Here is a 21,083-nt window from a genome sequence, read left to right on the forward strand (position 1 = left end):
GTATGATGGAAAGAGATGGATTAGGTGTGATTCCTAGATTTGTATTTTTGACTCGGGCAACTGGATAGTGCCAGTAGCTGTGATGGGTTGGGTGAGTGTGGGTGGGGGGACATTTGGGGAAGGAACAGCTTTGGGAGTGGAGATAGTTTGGTGATAGATGCTTTTAAAAAATATATATATTTTTATTGACTTCAGAGAGGAACAGAGAGGGAGATAGAAACATCAATGATTAGAGAGAACCATTGATTGGCTGACTCGTGCACACCCTCTACTGGGGATTGTGCCCATAACCTGGGCATGTACCTGACTGGAAATCAAACAATGACCTGGTTCATAGGTTGACACTCAACCACTGAACCACACCAGCCAGGCTAATTTTTTTCCTGTGTTAAATTTGAGATGGCTTTTAAAATCCAATTGGAGTTGTTAAGTTGTGGCCAAATACTTGCGTCTAATATTCAGGGAAGTGCACTGAATTGTAGGTATAAAGTAGGAGTAGGAAGTCATCACTAGAATATGAATAGTATTTTAAAGCCGTGGGATTAGATGGCACTGATTGGTGATAGAGGATAGAGAGAAGAGATTTTAGGAATATTTAGAAAAATAACAGAGAAGAAGGAGCCCATAAAGGAAATTGAGAAGGCATGTCAGTGAAAGGATAAAACCTGCATTAGTGTGTATCATTGAAGTCTAGAGAAAAAAGTGTTTCAAGAAAAAAAGTGTGTTAAACCATAGAAAATGCTGCTATTAGATGGAGTAAGATGAATGCTAACTATTGAGAGTGAGGAAGTGGAAAGGATTTTTGCTGGGAAGGGGAGCAGAGAAATAAGATGGTACCTGGAGGGAAATGTGAATATAAAGACAGGTTTCGTAAATTCATGTATATATATCCATAAGAATGATTTAGTAGAGTGGGATAAATATACGATGCAGGGGAGAGATAAAAGGGAATAATTGCAGGAGTCAAGTTCTTGAGACAACAAGGATTTACTGTAGCTAAGAGCTTCAAGTACTTTTCCATTACAGAAGGGTGGACAGAGCAGGAGTTACAGATGCAGGTAAGTTGGTTGATTTTAGTGGGAGAAGAGGAAATACTTCTTTTTTCTTTGGTCAGCAGCTGAGAGTGAGTGGTGGACATTTGAAGAGAGGAGAAAGCAAGGTTTTTACCGATAGTTATTTTGGAAAATACAAAGTGCCTTTTTTTTTTTTTTTTTTTTTTGGTGGTGGTGGTAGATAAATTTAGTAGTATTATGTAGTGATGTTTATTAAGTGCCTAATTTATATTTGTAGTGATATAGCCCACCTGAGTCTAGCTGGCACAGCTATGTGATTGTTCTCCAGCAGTGTCAGCTTCTTGGGTATAGTCATGGAGTATTTCAAGTTGTGTTTATCCAAAATTAAGTTTTTCTAGATTAATTTAATTGAGGAAGAAAAGTGCAAAGGACATGTAATTCAGTTCTTCATTTTATGATGAGAATTCTATGATGAATACTTATAAACACTTAAATATTTTTGAATGAATAGGAAGCAAAATTTTGGATTTTCCTAAAAAATACTCATCTAGCATCGAGACATATTAATATAGTTGGATTACTCTGTGGTTTATGTACTTTCATATCTAATTTCCAAATAAGTTTGCCTCTAGGGTTGCAATTCCTTTTCTATTTCTTAGAGTAAGTCTGGTGTAATCTTCATGCCATTTTTTTTAAGGTCTGTCTATGATGGTGAGGAACATGGACGATTCATGGAGAAGCTTGAAACTCGCATCCGCAATCATGACCGAGAAATTGAGAAAATGTGCAACTTTCACTACCAGGGTTTTGTGGACTCTATTACTGAACTGCTGAAAGTGAGAGGAGAAGCCCAAAAACTCAAAGTAAGAACACTCTAAAAGGGACTTTTTTCTCTGTCCTGTGTTGGTGTTTTGACTAGCATTAAAGGAATAGGGAATATATTATAGGTTACATATTTACTATAAATAAGATTTTTGTATAGTAAGAAAGGAATTTGTACTGACATATAGATAATTGGGATTATGGCTTTTAGCCAAAAAAGAAAACTTCTTAAAGTTAAACTTATTTGGGATAAATACATGTGATGAGAATTAGTAACAGAATAAGTAATAGTTTCTTTAAAATAGAAATTCGTGACATCTACCTACTTCCTTGTTAGATAAAAGTCATCTCTGTAGGATGATGGTATTGCAGAGCCTGGCTATAGAAGTTGGCAGCATGGCAACCTAAGCCAAAGGAAAAAAAATCAGTGATAGTTGTGGAGTGTCTTCTACCAAAGATGAATTCTTTCTTGATATGACAGATTTAAGTTCAGGAAGGAGGCTAGCCATGTTAGTCTGGTACCTGGTCTAGCAATTTCACTTCTCTTGGGTAACTGACTTTGCTTATTGATTTTAAATCTAACCACTTCACCAAACTCTTCTATTATCCTCCTATATAATAAAAGCCTAATATGCTAAGTGTCTGGTTGTCTGGTCGTCCATTCAACCAATCCTATCTAATAAAAGAGTAATATGCAAATTAACCATCACTCCGCTACACCCACCAGCCACGCCCACCAGCCACGCCCACCAGCCAATCAGGAGCGAATATGCAAATAAACCCAACCGAGATGGCTATGGCCACAGAGAACAGGAGGGAGGCTTGGGTTTCCCTGGCAATGGAGGAAGCCAAGCTTTCCACCTGCCCTTGTGGGCCTAGGCCTCCACTTAAGGCTACAAAGTTTCAATGATAGCAGATACATAAACCCAAACAGAAATGGCGGCAGCCACAGAGCTGGAAAGAGCAGGATGCTAGGGTTGCCCCCAGTGATGGAGGAAGCCAAGCTTTCCGCACACCCTGGCCGGCCCAGGCCTCCGCTTAAGGCTATAAAGTTTCAATTATAGAAGATACATAAATCCCCCCAAAAATGGTTGCAGCCACGGAGCAAGCAGAAGGCTTGGCTCCGCTCCAGGCTACAAAGTTTCAATTGTAGAAGATAAATAAACCCCAGATCCCAGGGCCTCCGCTTGGGTCGCCAGGGGGCGTGGCCGGCCTGCAAACCACCACAGGCCCCTCCCCCAGGTCGCCCCACGCCCCAAGGGAACCCCCACCCTGATCCGGGACACCCTTTAGGGCAAACCAGCCGGCCCCCACCCGTGTACCAGGCCTCTATCCTATCTAATAAAAGAGTAATATGCAGATTGACCATCACTCCAACACACAAGATGGCTGCCCCCATGTGGTCAAAGATCCTGCCCCCATGTGGACACAAGATGGCCACAACAAGATGGCCAGCAAGAGAGGGCAGTTGGGAGGGACCAGGCCTGCAAGGGAGGGCAGTTGTGGGCGATCAGGCCAGTAGGGGAGGGCAGTTGGGAGGGAGCAGGCCTGCAAGGGAGGGCAGTTGGGGGCGATCAAGCCTGCAGGGGAGGGCAGTTAGGGATGACCAAGCCGGCAGAGGAGGGAAGTTGGGGGCGACCAGGCATGCAGGGAAAGGCAGTTGGGAGGGACCCAGGCCTGCAGGGGAGAGCAGCTGGGGGGACCAGGCCTGCAGGGGAGGGCAGTTAGGGGTGACCAGGCCTGCAGAGGAGGGAAGTTGGGGGAAAACAGGCTGCCATGGGAGCAGTTAGGCATCAGGCTGGCAGGGGAGTGGTTAGGGGGTGATCAGTCTGGCAGGCAGAAATGGTTAGGGGCAATCAGGAAGGTATGCAGCGAGCATTTGGGAGCCAGCAGTCCTGGATTGTGAGAGGTATGTCCGACTGCCCGTTTATGGGATCGGGCTTAAACGGGCAGTTGGACATCTCTCAAGGGGTCCCAGATTGGAGAGGGTGCAGGCTGGGCTGAGGGACACCACCCCCCCCCCCCGTGCACGAATTTGATGCACCGGGCCTCTAGTTAAAGCATAATATGCTAATAATATGCTAAGGCTGCTCAACTGCTCGCTATGACATGCACTGACCACCAGGGGGCAGAAGCTCCAACAGGTAGGTTAGCTTGCTGCTGGGGTCTGGCTGATCAGGACTGAGCGAGATGGGCTGGACATGCCCTGGAGCCCTCCCGCAGTCCCTCCCTGGCTGGCCAACCTCCCACGTCCCTCCCCAGCTCTAATAGTGCACTGTGGGGTCCCTCGTCCTGGCCTGTGCCCTCACGCAATCTGGGACCCTTCTGGGGATGTTAGAGAGCCAGTTTCGGCCCAATCCTGCAGGCCAGGCCGAGGCACCCCCCTGGTGCATGAATTCATGCACTGGGCCTCTAGTTTTTAATAATTTATATGTACATTTTTTGAGTTTTCTATGTAAACTAACTCATATGATCTGCAAGTAATAAGAGTTTTATTTCCTTCTTTCCAATTTTTATACTTCTAATTTCTTTATTTGTTTTTTGTTTTTATTTTGGTCTTATTAGAATTTGAATTAAAGTCCCCAAAGGATATTCCTGGATTATAGGAAACTTGACAGTGAGTGTAAAATCATCTATAATAATAAAAGCATAATATACTAATTAGTCTGGACATCCTTCTGGATGTCCTTCCGGACAATGCCACAGTGGTGGGGGCTAAGGCAGAGGCCCCTGGCCACCGCACCGAGGCAGAGGCAGCCACGGCGGTGGCGGGGGCTGAGGCAGAGGCTCCTGGCCGCCACAGTAGTGTTAAGGATGTCTGACTGTGGGGAGCAGGCCTAAGCCATTAGTCAGACATCCCCCGAGGGCTCTCAGATTGTGAGAGGGTGCAGGCTGGGCTGGGGGACACCCCGCCCAGGTTCACAAATTTCATGCACTGGGCCTATAGTCTTACCTAATAATAGACAAACATGTAAATTGACCTTACCTCCGCTACACCACCAGCCAATTAGGAGTGATATGCAAATTAACCCAACAAAGATGGAGGCTAATTTGCATATACAGGCGCCGAGTGACGGGGGCAGAACGCCTGTGTCCTGCCCCACCCCCGGTCTCTCAGGGCCTCTGGGCAGTGTGGGAAGGCAGGGCCAGAGCGGAAAGAGGCGGCTCCTGGAGAGGAAAGAGTCGGCTCCAGGGCCTGAGTTGAAAGGGGCTGAGCCAGAGTGGAAAGGCGGTGTTGGCAGCCAGGGAAAGGAAAGCCCATTCTAGCATGAATCTTCATGCATTGGGCTTCTAGTATAAAATAATACATTGGTAAGAAAAGCAGATAAACAATTTCATTGAGGGGGAAAGTGGACTATTGGATGTTGAAAATTATATTTTAAAGCTACTGTGATTTAAAAGCCAATTTGACAGCAAAATCTGACCTAAATGGATATGAAGCTGTCAAACTTCTTACTCAGCCATCCCAGCTTCCCACCCTCACCTTGGCCTGTTCTTTTTTATGCTCCTGGAACACTTATATTCCAAACATCTCCCTCCATTTTTTGTGCCCCTCATTCATGCTGGGTGCCAGGATATTCTGTCTTCAGTTACTGAAATAGTCAAGTGTAGGCAGGTAGCAACAGAATATTGCCTATAATTCTCACCAATTGCTGATATCACTTGCTGGCTGATACTCATCTTTTTCTTCAAGTTGCAAATTCCTTTAAATCATTCAAGATCTCCTTGAGGGGAGACAAGAATTGGGGACTACCAGTTCAGGTATTTTGCTGCTCAGGCTCCACTCACTCATTCTAAGAATTGGGGGGATTAAAGTTTAGTAGTATACCTTGTGGCTCTGCTCTAGGGGGATCCATTCAACTAGGGTTAAGAACCTATGAAATTTAGAGGTTCTTGAACTCTAGAAAAGAGTTTAGAAAATGGAAAAGGTTAAGCATTAACTGTTCAATACTATTTTAACATAACAATGAAAAGAAACTATTCTCTAGAAAGCCTACTATTTCTTTTGATTCACAGCATGTGTGTGTGTCTGATTGTGTGTATTTGTGTATTATGAATCTTGAGAAGTTGTATCCTAGAGGGGCATTATAGTTACTTTTCTTTGTTATGTTAAAACTAGAGGCCTGGTGCACAAATTCGTGCATGGGTGGGGTCTGGCCTGCCCACCCCGATCAGGCTGATCTTGCTGATCGTGCCGGACTGGCCGGGGGAAGGGACTGAGGGTGGTTGGCCGGCCGGCCCCGCCCCTTGGTCGAACTCCTGGTTGAACTCCTGGTCAAGCTACTGGTCGAGGGGACAATTTGCATATTAGCCTTTTATTATATAGGATAGTATTGAAATAGTAATTTCTTATCAGAAGCATTGTTAGGCTATTATGGATACGTTTTAGTATCTGGTTTGCATGAAATCAATTAGTGGACTGTGATCAATATTCTTAACAAGAATTGATATGAAATAGACTAGACTAGACTAGAAAATAAAGTGTATTACATGCAGTAAAGGTAAACAAAGCTTCTTGAAAATTTTGCTTCAGTTGTGTGTGTATGTGTGTGTGTATTTCCTATACTTGTGTACTGGGCTGCAGTATAAAATGTATTTCTTGTAATGAGTTTAAGGGAAAAAATCAGAAATGTTGTCTTTATATGGTAAACAAGCTATTCTAGCAGAGTCAATGATGCTGTTTAGTAATATTTATGGAAGGCTGAATTTTATGAGATGTCCAGTTTAGAGTAAAAAATAATTGAATTATTCTCGAATAACTGCTCTGAAGGGATAACACTGCCATTCAGGGCATCCTACCCCATTTTTATTCACATTGCTTAAAAGCTTTTTCTTGCACTGACTTAATATTTATCCTATTTTCTAGTAACATCCATTTACTGGTTTGAGTACTAAGCACTATTTTTAGGCTAACACCTTTTTTCTGATGGCTCTTGAGATGTTTGAAGGACAGGTATGGAGTATACAGTATACTCCATACCTGCTATGGAGTATACAGTATACTCCATACCTGCTGTTCAGGTATGGAGTATACTGTATAGTGCCCAGGTTTAGCATATAGTGTCTCCAAAAGAATATTTCCCCCTCTTTGTGAGACAGGCTGAGTCTCTCCTAGAAAAGTTTGGAATTTCAATCAGTTGCTCCTCAAACTCTGTACCTAATTAGTGCCAGGTATGGCTTTCCCCAGCAGAGATTTTCTTGACCCTAATGGATATACTAGTACAGTTAAGCCCCTGAAAAATCGATTGCGAGACCTTATGCTCATTATAATAGTAAAAACACCCCCCCCTGTGTGGAGATTTAACATGCTAATGAAACATGAAAGCATGCATGAAGAAGCATGTAGTTATACTGCCAAAGTGCCTAAGTGTCTCCGCCCCTATATACTTAGACGTCATACTTAGACATCATCTTTCCCATCTCCACTTCTTTAAAACTGTTCTCTGGCTTTTGTTTAGGGAGCAGCATTTCTTTTTCTCCCTTTAAATGTTGCTTCCCTGGGTGCTCGAGCTATATATAATGAGCCCTACTTATGTGGTAAACTCTCTAGATTTCTGTGTTGGGAGTTCCCAAGAACCCAGGTTGGTTAAATGGTAGAAATCTCCTCTGTCATGTAGGACACCTGGGTTTGATTCCGGCCAATGCACTCCAGGGGTGGGCAAACTTTTTGACTCGAGGACCACAATGGGTTCTTAAACTGGACCGGAGGGCCGGAACAAAAGCATGGATGGAGTGTTTGTGTGAACTAATGTAAATTTAAAGTAAAGGAGTGGAGGGGAGACCAAGAGAACCAGATAGAACAGCCGAACGGGCCGGATAGAACAGCCGAACGGGCTGGATCCGGCCCGCGGGCAGTAGTTTGCCCACGGCTGCTAGGCCCTGGTCTCTGGTGATCTCCTTTCATTTCTATCCTGAGAGAACGAAAGAATCTTGGGCACTGGTAACATTTCAGCTAAAAATTCCTTTCTCTATTTTTCATGTGGGTAGCTTTGACTCCCTCTTCAAACATAATCACGTCTAATCATGCTTCAGTTTGCCAATGACTTTCCTAAAACATGGCATCTGAATATAATTCTCATAGTGTGATTTTAAAGACTTACAGTCTCATTTATTGTAGACCAAAGATCAGCAAACTGTATCTTGCAGGCCAAATCCAGCTTGCCTCCTATTTTTGTAATTAAAGTTATTGGAACATAGCAATGCCCATTCACTTACGTTTTTGGCTGCATTCTTGCTACAATGGCAGAGCTGAGTTGTTGCAACAGAGACTATCTACCTGGCCCTTTACAAAAACAATTTGCTGACCCCTGTTTTAGACAACATGTTTATTAATGTAGTCTTAAAGCATTTGGATGGCTACATCCCACTCTCTGTCTTTTTTTTTTTTAATTTAAATTCTCTATTGTTTTAAGTATTACGTATATCTCCTTTTTCCCCCATTGACCTCTCCCCGGCCATTCCCACCTCCTAGCACATAACCTCACCCCACTGCTGTCTGTGTCCATGGGTTATGCTTACATGCATGCATAAAAGTCCTTTGGTTAATCTCTTACCCGCCCCCCCCAACATCACATTCTTAGTTCATGTTGAACTCACACGCCAATAAAACTAAGTGTTTCTCATGTGGTGCTATTAAATAAATAATCAAGAGGGAATTTGAGGATTTCTTGCTTCTGTTTGATACTTTATAAAGACTTTCTGTAGGAGGTCAGAGTTCATTTTGTCTTTGAAAGGGGGTGCATATGGTAATCTGCTCTGAAAATGATAGTCCAGGTATAATTTAGGGCAATGTTTTCAAAAGCATGTTACTGAAAAACTAGTTTCTTGATATGATCCTCAATAAAAGGGTGTTATGCTAAATAACTTTGGAAAAGACTCTGTATGATATCCCCTTCTTGGGCATTCACAGTGCATGTACTAAATTAAAGGCTTCAAGAAATCCTCAATAAACTCATCTGTTCAGTGGTATTTCCCATACATATTGTGTATGTATGTGTGTTTGTGTGTGTATGTGCGTGTGTGCACCTCTGTATGCGAATACAGAGTACCTGATAACTAACATTTCTTGGTGTTTCTAAGGAACATAATAGGAAATGCTGGGTTAAGGGAATACCTTAAAAGTATAAGTAGTGGCAGTGACTGGTGGAAGGGTAGAGAGCCTTTATCAAAGAAAGCTTTAGAAGTTAATATTGCTCATGTTTTGATAATGTCTGAGATGGTGAGGAAATTACTATTCGATGTACTTATATATTTTTATATCACTTGAGTCTTCAAAAGTAGATATCCCCAAAAGTGGTTCCAATTCCTTTAAATTATGAACTCTAGATAATTTTAAGGCTTGTTCACATTGTGTTGACTACCTGATGGAGAGATTAATTTAGAAAAATGGGAATATGGAAGCATTAGGGCCTGTCAACAATTAATGATACAAAAAGAATTAAGTTAAAATATTTTTTAAAGTTAGGATAATAAATAGGGTAAATTTGGCCTGAGTTAAAAAGGTCAATTTAACTTCCAGGAACACATTAGTGAAGTGAGGGATATCTATGATAAAATTTGTTCTTTTTGCACAAAGTAGAGATGGTAAGATTTTGTGTTATTTTGGGTTATTTTTTCTACTTTCTTTTTTTTTTTTTTTCAAAATTCAAGTACGATGTTTAGTTGTTACAGTATTGTTTGGAATATTCAAAATGGAACATAACTCTTAGTAAATTTTTCTTTTCTTTTTTAAATTTTCTTTTCATTTTTGAAGAGGCTATGCAACATTTAGTAGAAAAGTTGATAAAATTTCAACCAAGAGGATGCCATTAAACCCAAATGTGGTGGAATACTGAAGCTACCTGAATATTTATTCTCACTTAGTCTTTTCATTGTAAATTTTGATCTTATCCAACTGTTGCCTAAATGTTTGTTTTTATGAGTTTAAATTGTCTTCTCTCCACAGAATCAAGTGACGGATACTAATAGAAAACTACAACATGAGGGAAAGGAAGTAAGGCCAGTTTACCTTTTGAAAAAAACCTTTTCTGTTCTCTGTCATTCTCTTTTAATGATTATGTTCTTGACTTAGTCGCTTGTAAGACCATAAGCAGTATATTGGCGGAATTTGGATATTATTGTTGCTGCTGCTAATGTTTATCTGAATTAAATGATTGCAACCACTAGAAAGCTTAATGAGAGAGGATGTAGCATTTCTTAGCTGTGTTTTTAAGTCACTTGGGTAGTCATCATAAGAACAGTGCTGTTCCCTCTGCCTGGAATGCTCTTTGCCCAATATTTATTCACTTCACACCTTTCTGTTTTGTAATGAGGCATTTTCCAGCCACCTTATTTGAAATTGCAGTTTCCCTCTCAGCCCCCAGTATTCCTTTTACCTTTCTTGCTTTATTTTTCTCCATTACATCTATCGTGCTCTGATGTTATATATTTTTACTTATATATTTGTGGGTTTTTTTTTTTTTTCCTTTTGGTCTGTCTTCTTTCATTAGAAATTAAACTGCATGAGGTCAGGAATTTTTGTTTGTTTTATATATTGCTATATCCCCTCTACCTGTCTTAATACTGACTGGAACAAAGTGGGTGCTCCATAAACACTTGTTAAAAGATTTAATTAATATACTCATCAATTAAATCATCACAGTTTACAAGATTATTTTATATCCATTTTCTCACTTGATCTTCATCGCAGACTTAGGACAAAGTCAGGACAGTTATCACTATTTTATTGATGAGGAATTAAAACAGATGATTTGCTAAAGTTTATATAGTAAATGGGAAGGCTGGGACTAAAACTCTCTGATTTGCATGTAGTCCATTTCTGTTCTTTGTATTATGTACCTTTCTTATTGTCTAATATTTATTGTTAACTTCCAATAATGTTGAAGATTAGCTCTTGATCGTAACTTACTCAGGGCCATTTTCTCTTGTTCTTTTTTGCGTGGTATCTAAGCAGATAACATTTTAAGTTATGGATATGGGTATACTACAAGATGCTATTTAGATAGATTAGTACTTTTTGAAAGTTTGACACATATTTTAAATTTCCCAGAGAGTAATTTCTTCTACTTTTATTGTGGTCTGACATTACACCAAAGCCTTTAAAACAGCTTTGGATAAAAAAGTGAGTTACTCTTCACTAAACTGGAATTTTTGGAAAAGCCCAACTTCTAAGTGTGTGGTTTATTTATTGAAATAGAGAATTAGTTGAGATTATTTTCAAGACTTATTTGAAGTTGTATAGGAAGGGTTACTTTTCTCTAGTACTCTAGCAACGATGGAAGAAATAAGAAATATAGGATCTTCTCAGAAGATGAAACCATAAACCATGAAGAATCTGAAAAGGGTTTGAGAAAATCTGAACATTTTTTTGTTTCCCCTTGAATAGCCTCTGAATTTTAGGATTTCATTTTACCTAGCCTTTCCTTGTATCTTGAGGAGAAAGTAGGAAACCACACAGGAATGTTTTACTGGTTGAGAAAGATAGTTCCTTAGTTACTTGGCAGGTCTTACTATGAAACTGCCTGGGATTTTCTGATGAATTGAACACAGGGTGGAAAAATGTGACTGAAAGCTTTTTATTTACAGCTATTGGCATAATTCAGTTTTTTCCCCTCTTGCCAAGCTGGTAATAGCAATGGAAGAGCTGAAGCAGTGTCGACTACAACAGAGAAATATTTCTGCCACTGTTGATAAATTAATGCTGTGTCTTCCAGGTGAGGAACTAGAAATAAAGTAGGATTCTTGATGCAATTCCTTTAGCTTTAATTAGTGTTTCACTTTCTCTAAATAATGATTGTGTGCTTTCCCCCCTTCTCTTTCAAGTTCTGGAGATGTATAGCAAACTGAGGGACCAGATGAAAACTAAAAGGTAAGGTTTTTTTTTTTTAATTGAATATCTTTTGCCACCTAAAATTTATGTTATTTAGAATACTTTCAAAGTATATATTTCGCATAACCTTTTAAAAATAAAGTTGATATAACATCTTCTCTAGACATTTGTATATCTATTGATTTATCATAAGATTTATTTACATATACTAGTGTTATGCTGATTTATTTTGTCATGTATTATGTTTAATAAGAAACACTACTCAGTTTGAGTTTAGAAGTCGCAGTCTTCCAGGGGAAAAACCTATAACTGTTTTAGTGATAGTTGGTTTGAGAAACATGCTTTTGTTTAGTATTGTAGTAGAATGAATACTTACTGGTTCTGGTGCAGGGGTTCTCCATTGTAACAGAGCCAATAGTGTGTGTGTGTGTGTGTGTGTGTGTGTGTGTGTGTGTGTACATAGAGAGAACGAGAGGCCACTTGAAGGAATTGGTTCACATGACTATGGAGGTTGGAAAGTCTAAAATCTGCAGAGTAGGCTGATAGGCTAGCAATGATTCCCAACCTTTTTTTGGCCATGCCCCACCTAAGAATCTCTAAAATCCTGATGCCCCCCCCCCTGTGACATATAATTTTTATTATTCAAAAAGTGAACTCCTATTCACGTGGAGGAAGGCTAAAAGGCCATTAACTTGGTCTAAATAAGCTTCCAAAGAACATGGCATTCATGAAAGAGAAAAATAAAAGAACAAAAAGGACAGTTGAAATACTGAGGAACAAAATCACTAAGAAATTGTTAAAAAAATGAATATGAAAATATAGCAAGTAAAGTTTCATAATATATAATAGAGAACTGAAATGCATAGATATGTCACAATATATATTTATATACTATATATGAGGCCCCTAGAACCATAAGAAATGCAAAAAATCACTGTTAATAACTCATTCTCGAATTGGCCCCCCTTAGAAGTCAAATTGCCCCCCTGTGGGGCGTGTGCCCCATGTTGGGAACCACTGGGCTAGAATATCAGGGAAGTGTAAGTATATACTGAGTCTGAAGGCAGTGTGCTGGCGGAATTCCCTCTTCCTCAGGGGAGGACAGTCTTTTTTGTATTAAAGCCTTCAACTGAACGAAGCCCACCTACATTATGGAGAGTAAGTTTCTTTATTCAAAGTCTATTGATTTAAATGTTAATAATCTCATCTAAAACATAACCTTTATAGAAATATCTGGAATAATATTTGACCAAATATCTGAATACTGTGGTCTGTCCCAGTTGACACATAAAATTAATCGTAACAAGGTTAAGTTCAGAGGATTTCTCTCCTGTGTGTTGTTCTGTTTATTCCAGAGGATATTCTATTGTGACTTTTTGGCTCTTCTTTCCAAACTAGAGTTAAGCATCCCACCCTCTCTGCCTTGGGGTACCATGCAGTATCATGGGGGTATGTGAAGCTGCAGGATATATAGGACACATCTTCTTGGAATGTTAATTTTACCCAGGTTTTGAGGGAAAAGGTATGAAATTAAAATGTATTTAATATTGAGATAAGAATAGAAATATTGTGAATAAAGATTCTACATTCTCAAGAATTTCATGAGGCATCAAATTTTTTTTAATTTCTTAGGATTGTTTCCCAGACTCTATTCTTTTCTCCAGGAGGACATATTCATATACGTGAACATAGGTAGAACAATATGAGCTATGAAAGTAGTATGATTTTCCTGACAATCTTTTTATAAATTTTTAAAATTACAAAGAGTAAAATATCCTTGTGTTTTCTCTGAATGAACAAATATTAAGTTTTCCTGTTTTGATTTATATATATAAATATATATAAACATATGGACAAAAAGAAGTAAAGTATATCATTTAAAAAAATTACAGATAAAACTTATGTCCCCTTCCTTTGTCCTATTCCTTTCCCTACTCCCCTGAGGAAACCAGTATCATAACTATCATGAATTTGATGAGTGTCCTTTTGGTCCATGTTTTTAATATCTATAAATCATTGTATTATTTTATATTTTAAAAAATATTTGCATGACTGGGTCTCAATTCTCATTTTTTTTTTTTTTAGATTCACTTATTCATTCATTCAAAAAAATTGAATTGAGTACCTAAAGTAAGCATTGCTCGTGATGCTGGGGATACAGCTCTGACCAAAACAAACAAAAATATCTGCTCTTATGGGGCTTACATACTAGTAGAGGACTGATTTTCTTTATTTATATAGGTCAATTTCACTTTATTTTTTTTTCTTTATTATTGAAAGTATTACAGATGTCCCCTCCTTTTTTCCCCCCATTGACTCCCTTTACCCCACACTGTCCCTCCCAGTCCTTCGCCACTCTATTGTCTATGTCCATACATGCATATAAGTTCCCAGGTTAATCACTCCCACGTTCTCCCCCTTTTTATCTCCCCCCTCCCCCCCACCTTCCCTTTGAAATTTGTCAGTCTGTTCCATGTTTCTATGTCTCTGGATCTATTTTGTTCATTAGATTCTTCATATGAGTGAGATCATGTGATACTATCTTTTTCTGACTGGCTTATTTCGCTTAGCATAATACTCTCCAGGTCCAAATGCTCTGTATTGGTCTATTATATGAATAATTCACATCTCCTCTTATAGTTCTAGTGGCTGTCAGAACGTGCTGTTCACCAATATCTCTAGCTGATTCTTCTCTTGGCACATAGTAGGATTATATTTTCTTGGGCTTGCTTGGGCTGTGTAGCTTTCTGGCTGATAAGATGTGAGCAGAAGTGATGAGTGTTACTTATGGGTTTAGCAATTAATTTCCAGTGTAAGTCCCTCCAGAGTTTTATTTTCCACTGGTCATGACAAATGGTAGCTTTAAAAGATAGTGTTTGAGTTCATATTTGTAATGAGCAGGTCTTCCCTGCCAACCTGTTATGGGTGTATAACATGAGTAAGTTATAAATCTTTGTTTTAAGCTACTGAGATTTTTGGGATTGTTGTTACTATAGGATAACTGACCTGACTGATACTATGAGAGTCATTTGTTATGTTTGCAATTATTTGCTATGCAGACAATGGTGTAGTAAATACCCGTGTTCATGTCTCTTTGGGCTTACATTCAAGGTTTCCTGAGAACAGTGCTCTTCAAATGTTGCTATGTGTACAAGTCACATGGGGATTTGTTATAGGTAGATTTTGATTCAGTGGATCTGGGGTTCTATGCAGGCACAATGCAACAGAGAATAGAAATAAACATTGATAGATTAGTAGCATCTAATGCTCATACTTGATTCAAATTTAATCATGTTCTTTATAGCAAAATAATCTAGTTTAAATTATGAACTACATGTACTGCTCATGTCTCTTAAGTAGTCTTCAATCTGGAGCTATCCTTAGTCTTTCCTTGATTTTCATGACCTTGTTACTTTTGAAGATTACAGGCCATCCTAATATATAAAAACACAGGGTCCTTAATGTCCAAAATGACCGAAGTCTCGACTGAACACTGGAAGTCAGTCCTGCAGTCAGTGCTGGGTTGCTGTGGTGACCCAGCACTGACTGCTGCTGGTGCGGGCACGGTGACCCAGCACTGACTGCCAAGGGGGCTGTGGATCAGGCCTGGAGAGAGACCTGAAGGGAGAGGCAGGGTCTGATCTGCAGCCTCCATGGCAGCTGTTGATCAGCTGTTGCCTCTCTTTCTCTCTGGGCTTTGCCAGCAGCCGTGCCTCTGTTTCTCTCCTGGCCTCTGCAGGGGCTGCTAATCAGTCCCGCCTCTCTGATCAGGCCCAGAGATAGGCCTGGAGATGCTGACTGGCATAGAAACTGACCAATCAGAACCAAATCTGGGTGAAGTGCGAGGAGCCAATGGTTACCTAGGAGTCGGAACTTTTGACGCTGACTGGCATAGAAACTGACCAACCAGAACCAAATTGGCCAGCAGGCGAGGGCAGTTGGGGGTGAGATCATGCCAGCAGGGGAGGGCAGTTAGGGGTGATCAGGCAGGCAGAGGCAGTTAGGGGCAATTAGGCCGGCAGGGGAGGGCAGTTGGGGGCAAGATCAGGCTGGCACGGGAGGGCTGTTGGGGGCGAGATCAGGCAGGCAGGGGAGGGCAATTGGGGGCAACCAGGCCATCAAGGTAAGGCAGTTGGGGGTGATCAGACAGGCAGAGGCAGTTGGGGGCAAGATCAGGCCGGCAGGGGAGAGCAGTTGGGGGCGAGATCAGGCTGGCAGGGGAGGGAAGTTAGGAGCGATGAGGCAGGCAGGCAGAGGCAGTTAGGGGTGATCAGGGAGGCAGGCAGAGAGGTTGGGGCAATCAGTCAGGCAGGCAGAGGGGTTAGGGGCAATCAGGCAGGCAGGCAGAGGCAGTTTGGGGCGATCAGGCAGACAGGCAGGTAAGCGGTTAGGAGCCAGCAGTCCCACAGGGATCGGGCCTAAACCGGCAGTCGGACATCCCCTATGGCAGGGGTGGGCAAACTTTTTGACTCGAGGGCCACAATGGGTTCTTAAACTGTACCGGAGGGCCGGAACAAAAGCATGGATGGAGTGTTTGTGTGAACTAATATAAATTCAAAGTAAAGGAGCGGAGCAGAGAGCAAGAGAACCCTCCGCTCTTTTGGCTCCGCGGGCTGGATAGAACAGCCAAACGGGCCGGATCCGGCCCACGGGCCGTAGTTTGCCCACGGCTGCCCTACGGGGTCCCCAATTAGAGAGGGTGCAGGCTTGGCTGAGGGAACCCCCGCTCTGTGCACGAATTTTGTGCACCAGGCCACTAGTTTATTATGTAGAATGCCTCTCAATTTGGGTTTGTCTGATTATTCCTAATGATTCGATTCATGTTATGTGTCTTTGGCTAGAATATCATAAAAGTGGTACTGTGATCTCATTGCATTCTACCAGGTGGCAGAAAATTTGATTTGTCCTATCACTGATTATATTCACTTTGGTTACTTTATTTAGATGGTGACTGACAGACTTTTCCATTGTAATGTTATACTTTTTTCCCTTTGTAATGAAAAATTTTTTGGGGAGGTCTTTGTCCTTATGTTTGTTTTTCTTGTCTTACTGAGTTGGATAGCACCTGTAGTGCAGTGTTGAATAGAAGATATTTTTGTCCTGTTCCTGATCTTAGGAGGGAAAGCATTTCACCATTAAGTAACATGTTACAGTTTTTTTGTACATGCCATTCATATGATTGAGACAGTTCCCTTCTGTTTTTGGTTGTTGAAAGTTTCTATTAGGAATGAAAACTTTTTTTGTCAAATGCTTTTTCTGTGTCAATTGAGATGGAGATTTCATATATATAAAAATAATTTATTTATATGATGAATTATATTGATTAATTATTGAATGTTAAACCAAGCTTGGCATTTGTGGAATAATTTCCATTTGGACATGGTATATGATTTGCTAAAATTTTTTGAGGATTTTTGCATCTATGTTCATAAGGAATATTTATATTTTTCTTTTTTTTGTATCATCTTTGTCTGATTTTCATATCAGATTAATGCTGCCCTCATAGAATGAGTTGGGAAGTATTCCATCTTTGATTTTTCTGGAAGAATTTGTGTAGTGTTCACATTGTGTTCCTTAAATATTCGGTTGAATCCACCAGTGAAGGCATGTGGACAAGGAGATTTGTTTGTTTTTGGTGAGAAGGTTTTCAACTACAAATTTAATAATAAAAAATCAGTATTGAACTGTTTGCATTTTTTTCCAGTAAATTATGCTTATTTGTGTTGTTTAGTAGTTTGTCCATGTCACCCAAGCTGTTGAATTGATTAGTAAAAATTGTTCATAATATTCTCTTATTTTAACACTAGTAGCCCTGCACACGAATCCATGCGCCAGTAGCTCTCTGCGGGGCCTGGCTGCTCCGCCCCCACTGCCCAGAGGCTCTCCGTGGCACAGAGGCCCATCCGAGGCCAGGCGCAGAATGCTTGCCTCATCACTGGGGCAACGACGCAAGTGTTCCATGCCCCGGCCTGGCCAGAGGCCCATCCACAGCTGGGAAATGCAAACGACTTCCTTCCCTGTTCTCAGGAACTCTGATAAAGGGCTTCCTTCCTCTTTCTCGGCTGGCTTTCACCCCTGTGCCTCTGCCACCAGCCCCTCCTGTCATATTATCCTCCACCCCCTCCACCCTCTGGCCGCCCGGACTTGACCTTGCCCAGGAGTTGGGGGCCACTTGACTCTGCTCAGCTCGCCGGTTCCTTCTCTTCTTATGCAAGCGTTCCACAGCCCGGCCTGGCCAGAGGCCCATCTGTGGCCGGCCCTGGAACGCTTGCCTTGTTGCCACGGCGATGAAGCAAGCATTCTGCCAGGTGGCTCATGCTGCCCGCTCTCAGCGGCCGCCCCCCTGGGACTGGGGGACTCCAGCGGGGCTGAGATGGCCAGGGGCGCCGCCACCTTTGTGATGGAGTGATGGTTAATTTGCATATTACCCTTTTTATTAGATAGGATGTGCATGCTCTCTATAGTGATACTTTCTCTTTCATTGCTTATGTTTTATGTTGACAATTTATATCTTCTCTGTCTCTCTCTTTTTTAAATTTATTTTTCAATTTTAGTTGATACACAGTATTAATTTCAGGTGTCTAATAAAGTGATTAGACATATACCTTATGAAGTGATCACCCTGTTAAGTCTAGGACCTATTTGTTTTTTGCCTCTCTTTGTTTCTGTCTTTTTGATTATTCTAGTTAGAGATTTATCACTTTTATTATTTTTTTTCAAAAAGTACCTTTAGGCTTTATTGATCCCCCCCCCCCCGTTGTCTATTCTATCGGTCTCTGCTATTAACTTTAGTATTTCCTTCCTCCTGCCTACGTGGGGTTTAATTTGCTCTTTTGCTAGCTTTATAATGTGGAGGCCTAGAGCACTGATTTTGGTTCTTTCTCTTCTAATGTTGCCATTTAAAACTGTACATTTTTCTCCAAGTCATGCTTTAACTGAAGCTTACATGTTTTATGATTCTTTTCCTAAATATTTCCTAATTTCTCTGGTGATTTTAAAAATTAAATTCACTAATTATTTAGAAATGAAATAGTTAAGTTCCAAATATTGGGGGAGTTTTTCAAAATTTTTAAAATTTATTTGTAATTTCAGTTCATTGTGTTCACAAATGTAAAAAAAATATGGTTTCAACCTTTTATGTTTGTTGAGACTTGTTTTACACCTATCATATGGTCTATTTTGGTGAAAATACCATGTACACTTCAAAATAATGTATATTCTCTTGTTGAGTAGAGCATTTAAAAAAATATATTTTATTGATATTTTACAGGGAGGAAGGGAGAGGGATAGAGAGCTAGAAACATTGATGAGAGAGAAACATCGATCAGCTGCCTCCTGCACACCCACTGGGGATGTGCCCGCAACAAGGTACATGCCCTTGACCGGAATTGAACCCGGGACCCTTCAGTCCACAGGCCGACGCTCTATCCACTGAGCCAAACCAGTTTCGGCAAGTAGAGCATTTTTTTTGAAAATAGATTTTTGTTGATTTCAGAGAGAAAGGGAGAGGGAGAGAGATAGAAACATCAATGATCCTGCATGTCCCCTACTGGGGATTGAACCAGCAACACTGGGCATGTGCCCTTGACCAGAATCGAACCTGGGACCCTTCAGTCTGCAGGCCGATGCTCTGTCCACTGAGCCAAACCGGCTAGGGCGATTGGAGCATCTTTTTTTTTTTTTTTTTTAAATATATTTTATTGATATTTTACAGAGAGGAAGGGAGAGGGATAGAGAGCTAGAAACATCGATGAGAGAGAAACATCGATCAGCTGCCTCCTGCACACCTCCCACTGGGGATGTGCCCGCAACCAAGGTACATGCCCTTGACCGGAATTGAACCCGGGACCCTTCAGTCTGCAGGCCGACGCTCTATCCACTGAGCCAAACCGGTTTTGGCCGATTGGAGCATCTTTTAACTGTCATTTTGATACACTTGGTTGATAGCGTTGTTCAAATTTTCTATATCCTAATAATTTTGTATTTGTCAATTGTTGACAGAGGAGTATTGAAATTGCCTATTATGATTGTGGATTTGCATATGTCTTCTTTTCTGTTCTATGTGAACTTTGACTCTCTCTTATTTGGTGCATACACATTTAGCATTTGTTACATCTTCCTGATGAACTATCCCATTTTTTTTTTTTATTATGGAGGGTTCCTCTGTATTCTGGGTAATATTTCTTTTTCTGAAATATATGTATTAATGTAATCATTGCTGCTTTCTTTTTGTTTAATTTTTATATTGTCTCTTTAAAGTTTTTTTTTTGTCTAAAATATTTTATCAGGTTTTTTGAGATATAATTCACATACCATTTAATTCATTCATTTAAAATGTACAATTCAGTGGTTTTTTAGTGTATTCACAAAGTTGTGCAACAATCACCACTGTCAATTTTACAATGTTCTTATTCTTTCCAAAAGAAACTTTGAGTTTCTTAGCCGTCAGTACCCAATCCTCTTCTGGTCCCTGTCTTTCCTGGCCAGCTGTGGGAAACCACTAATTTACTTTCTTTCTCTATAGATTTACCTATTCTGGAATTTAGTATCTATATAATAAAAGCCTAAGTGACCATTACGGTGGAATGACCAGAACAACCGGTTGCTATGATGTGCACTGACCACCAGGGGGCAGACGCTCAACGCAGGAGCTGCCCCCTGCTTGTCAGTATGCTCCCACAGGAGGAGTGCTGCTCAGCCAGAAGCGGGCTCAAGGCTGGCGAGTGCAGCAGCGGTGGCAGGAGCCTCTCCCGCCTCTGTGGCAGTGCTAAGGAGCAGTGAGCCGAGTGGTAAGGAGCAGTAAGCAGGTGGGCGGTAAGGAGCGAGGGGTCCTGGACTGCGAGAGGGATCAGGCCAGGCTGAGGGACACCCCTTTCCCCTGTGCACAAATTTTGTGCACCAGGCTTTTAGTAAATGGAATAATACAATATGTGGTTCTTTGTGATTGGCTTCTTTCATTTAACATAATGTTTTCAAGATTCATTCATGTTGTACTGTATATCAGTTCTTTTTTTTTTTTTTTTTTAAATATATTTTATTGATTTTTTACAGAGAGGAAGGGATAGGGCTAGAGAGTTAGAAACATCGATGAGAGAGAAACATCCATCAGCTGCCTCCTGCACACCCCCCACTGGGGATGTGCCCGCAACCAAGGTACATACCCTTCCCCGGAATCGAACCCGGGACCCTTGAGTCTGCAGGCCGACGCTCTATCCACTGAGCCACACCGGTCAGGGCTATATATCAGTTCTTAATTTCTTTTTATTGCTGAATAATATTTTATTATAGGGATATATTACATTTTATTTAGTTATCATCAGTTGATGAACATTTGTGTTATTTTCACTTTTTGGCTTTTCTGAGTAATGCTGCTTTGAATTTTTGTTTATAAGTTAATTTTGTGGAGATATGCTTTCATT

The 21,083-nt window shown here is 40.7% G+C and overlaps 1 protein-coding gene across 4 annotated transcripts in view; it reads left to right on the forward strand.

Annotated features, from left to right (window-relative positions):
• EXOC6B (exocyst complex component 6B) overlaps nt 1-21,083 on the forward strand; it is a 529,977-nt gene that overhangs the window by 55,677 nt on the left and 453,217 nt on the right. For 3 of the 4 annotated variants that reach the window (XM_080685494.1, XM_080685493.1, XM_080685495.1), the window contains exons 2-5: nt 1,711-1,876; nt 9,781-9,828; nt 11,458-11,548; nt 11,658-11,703. In XM_080685494.1, coding sequence (XP_080541620.1) covers nt 1,711-1,876; nt 9,781-9,828; nt 11,458-11,548; nt 11,658-11,703 — 351 coding nt within the window. The remainder of the gene's footprint in view (nt 1-1,710; nt 1,877-9,780; nt 9,829-11,457; nt 11,549-11,657; nt 11,704-21,083) is intronic. The other variant, XM_080685496.1, reaches the window with a different exon arrangement.

Source organism: Plecotus auritus (assembly GCF_963455305.1).
Source record: "Plecotus auritus genome assembly, chromosome: 8".
Taxonomy (NCBI): domain Eukaryota; kingdom Metazoa; phylum Chordata; class Mammalia; order Chiroptera; family Vespertilionidae; genus Plecotus; species Plecotus auritus.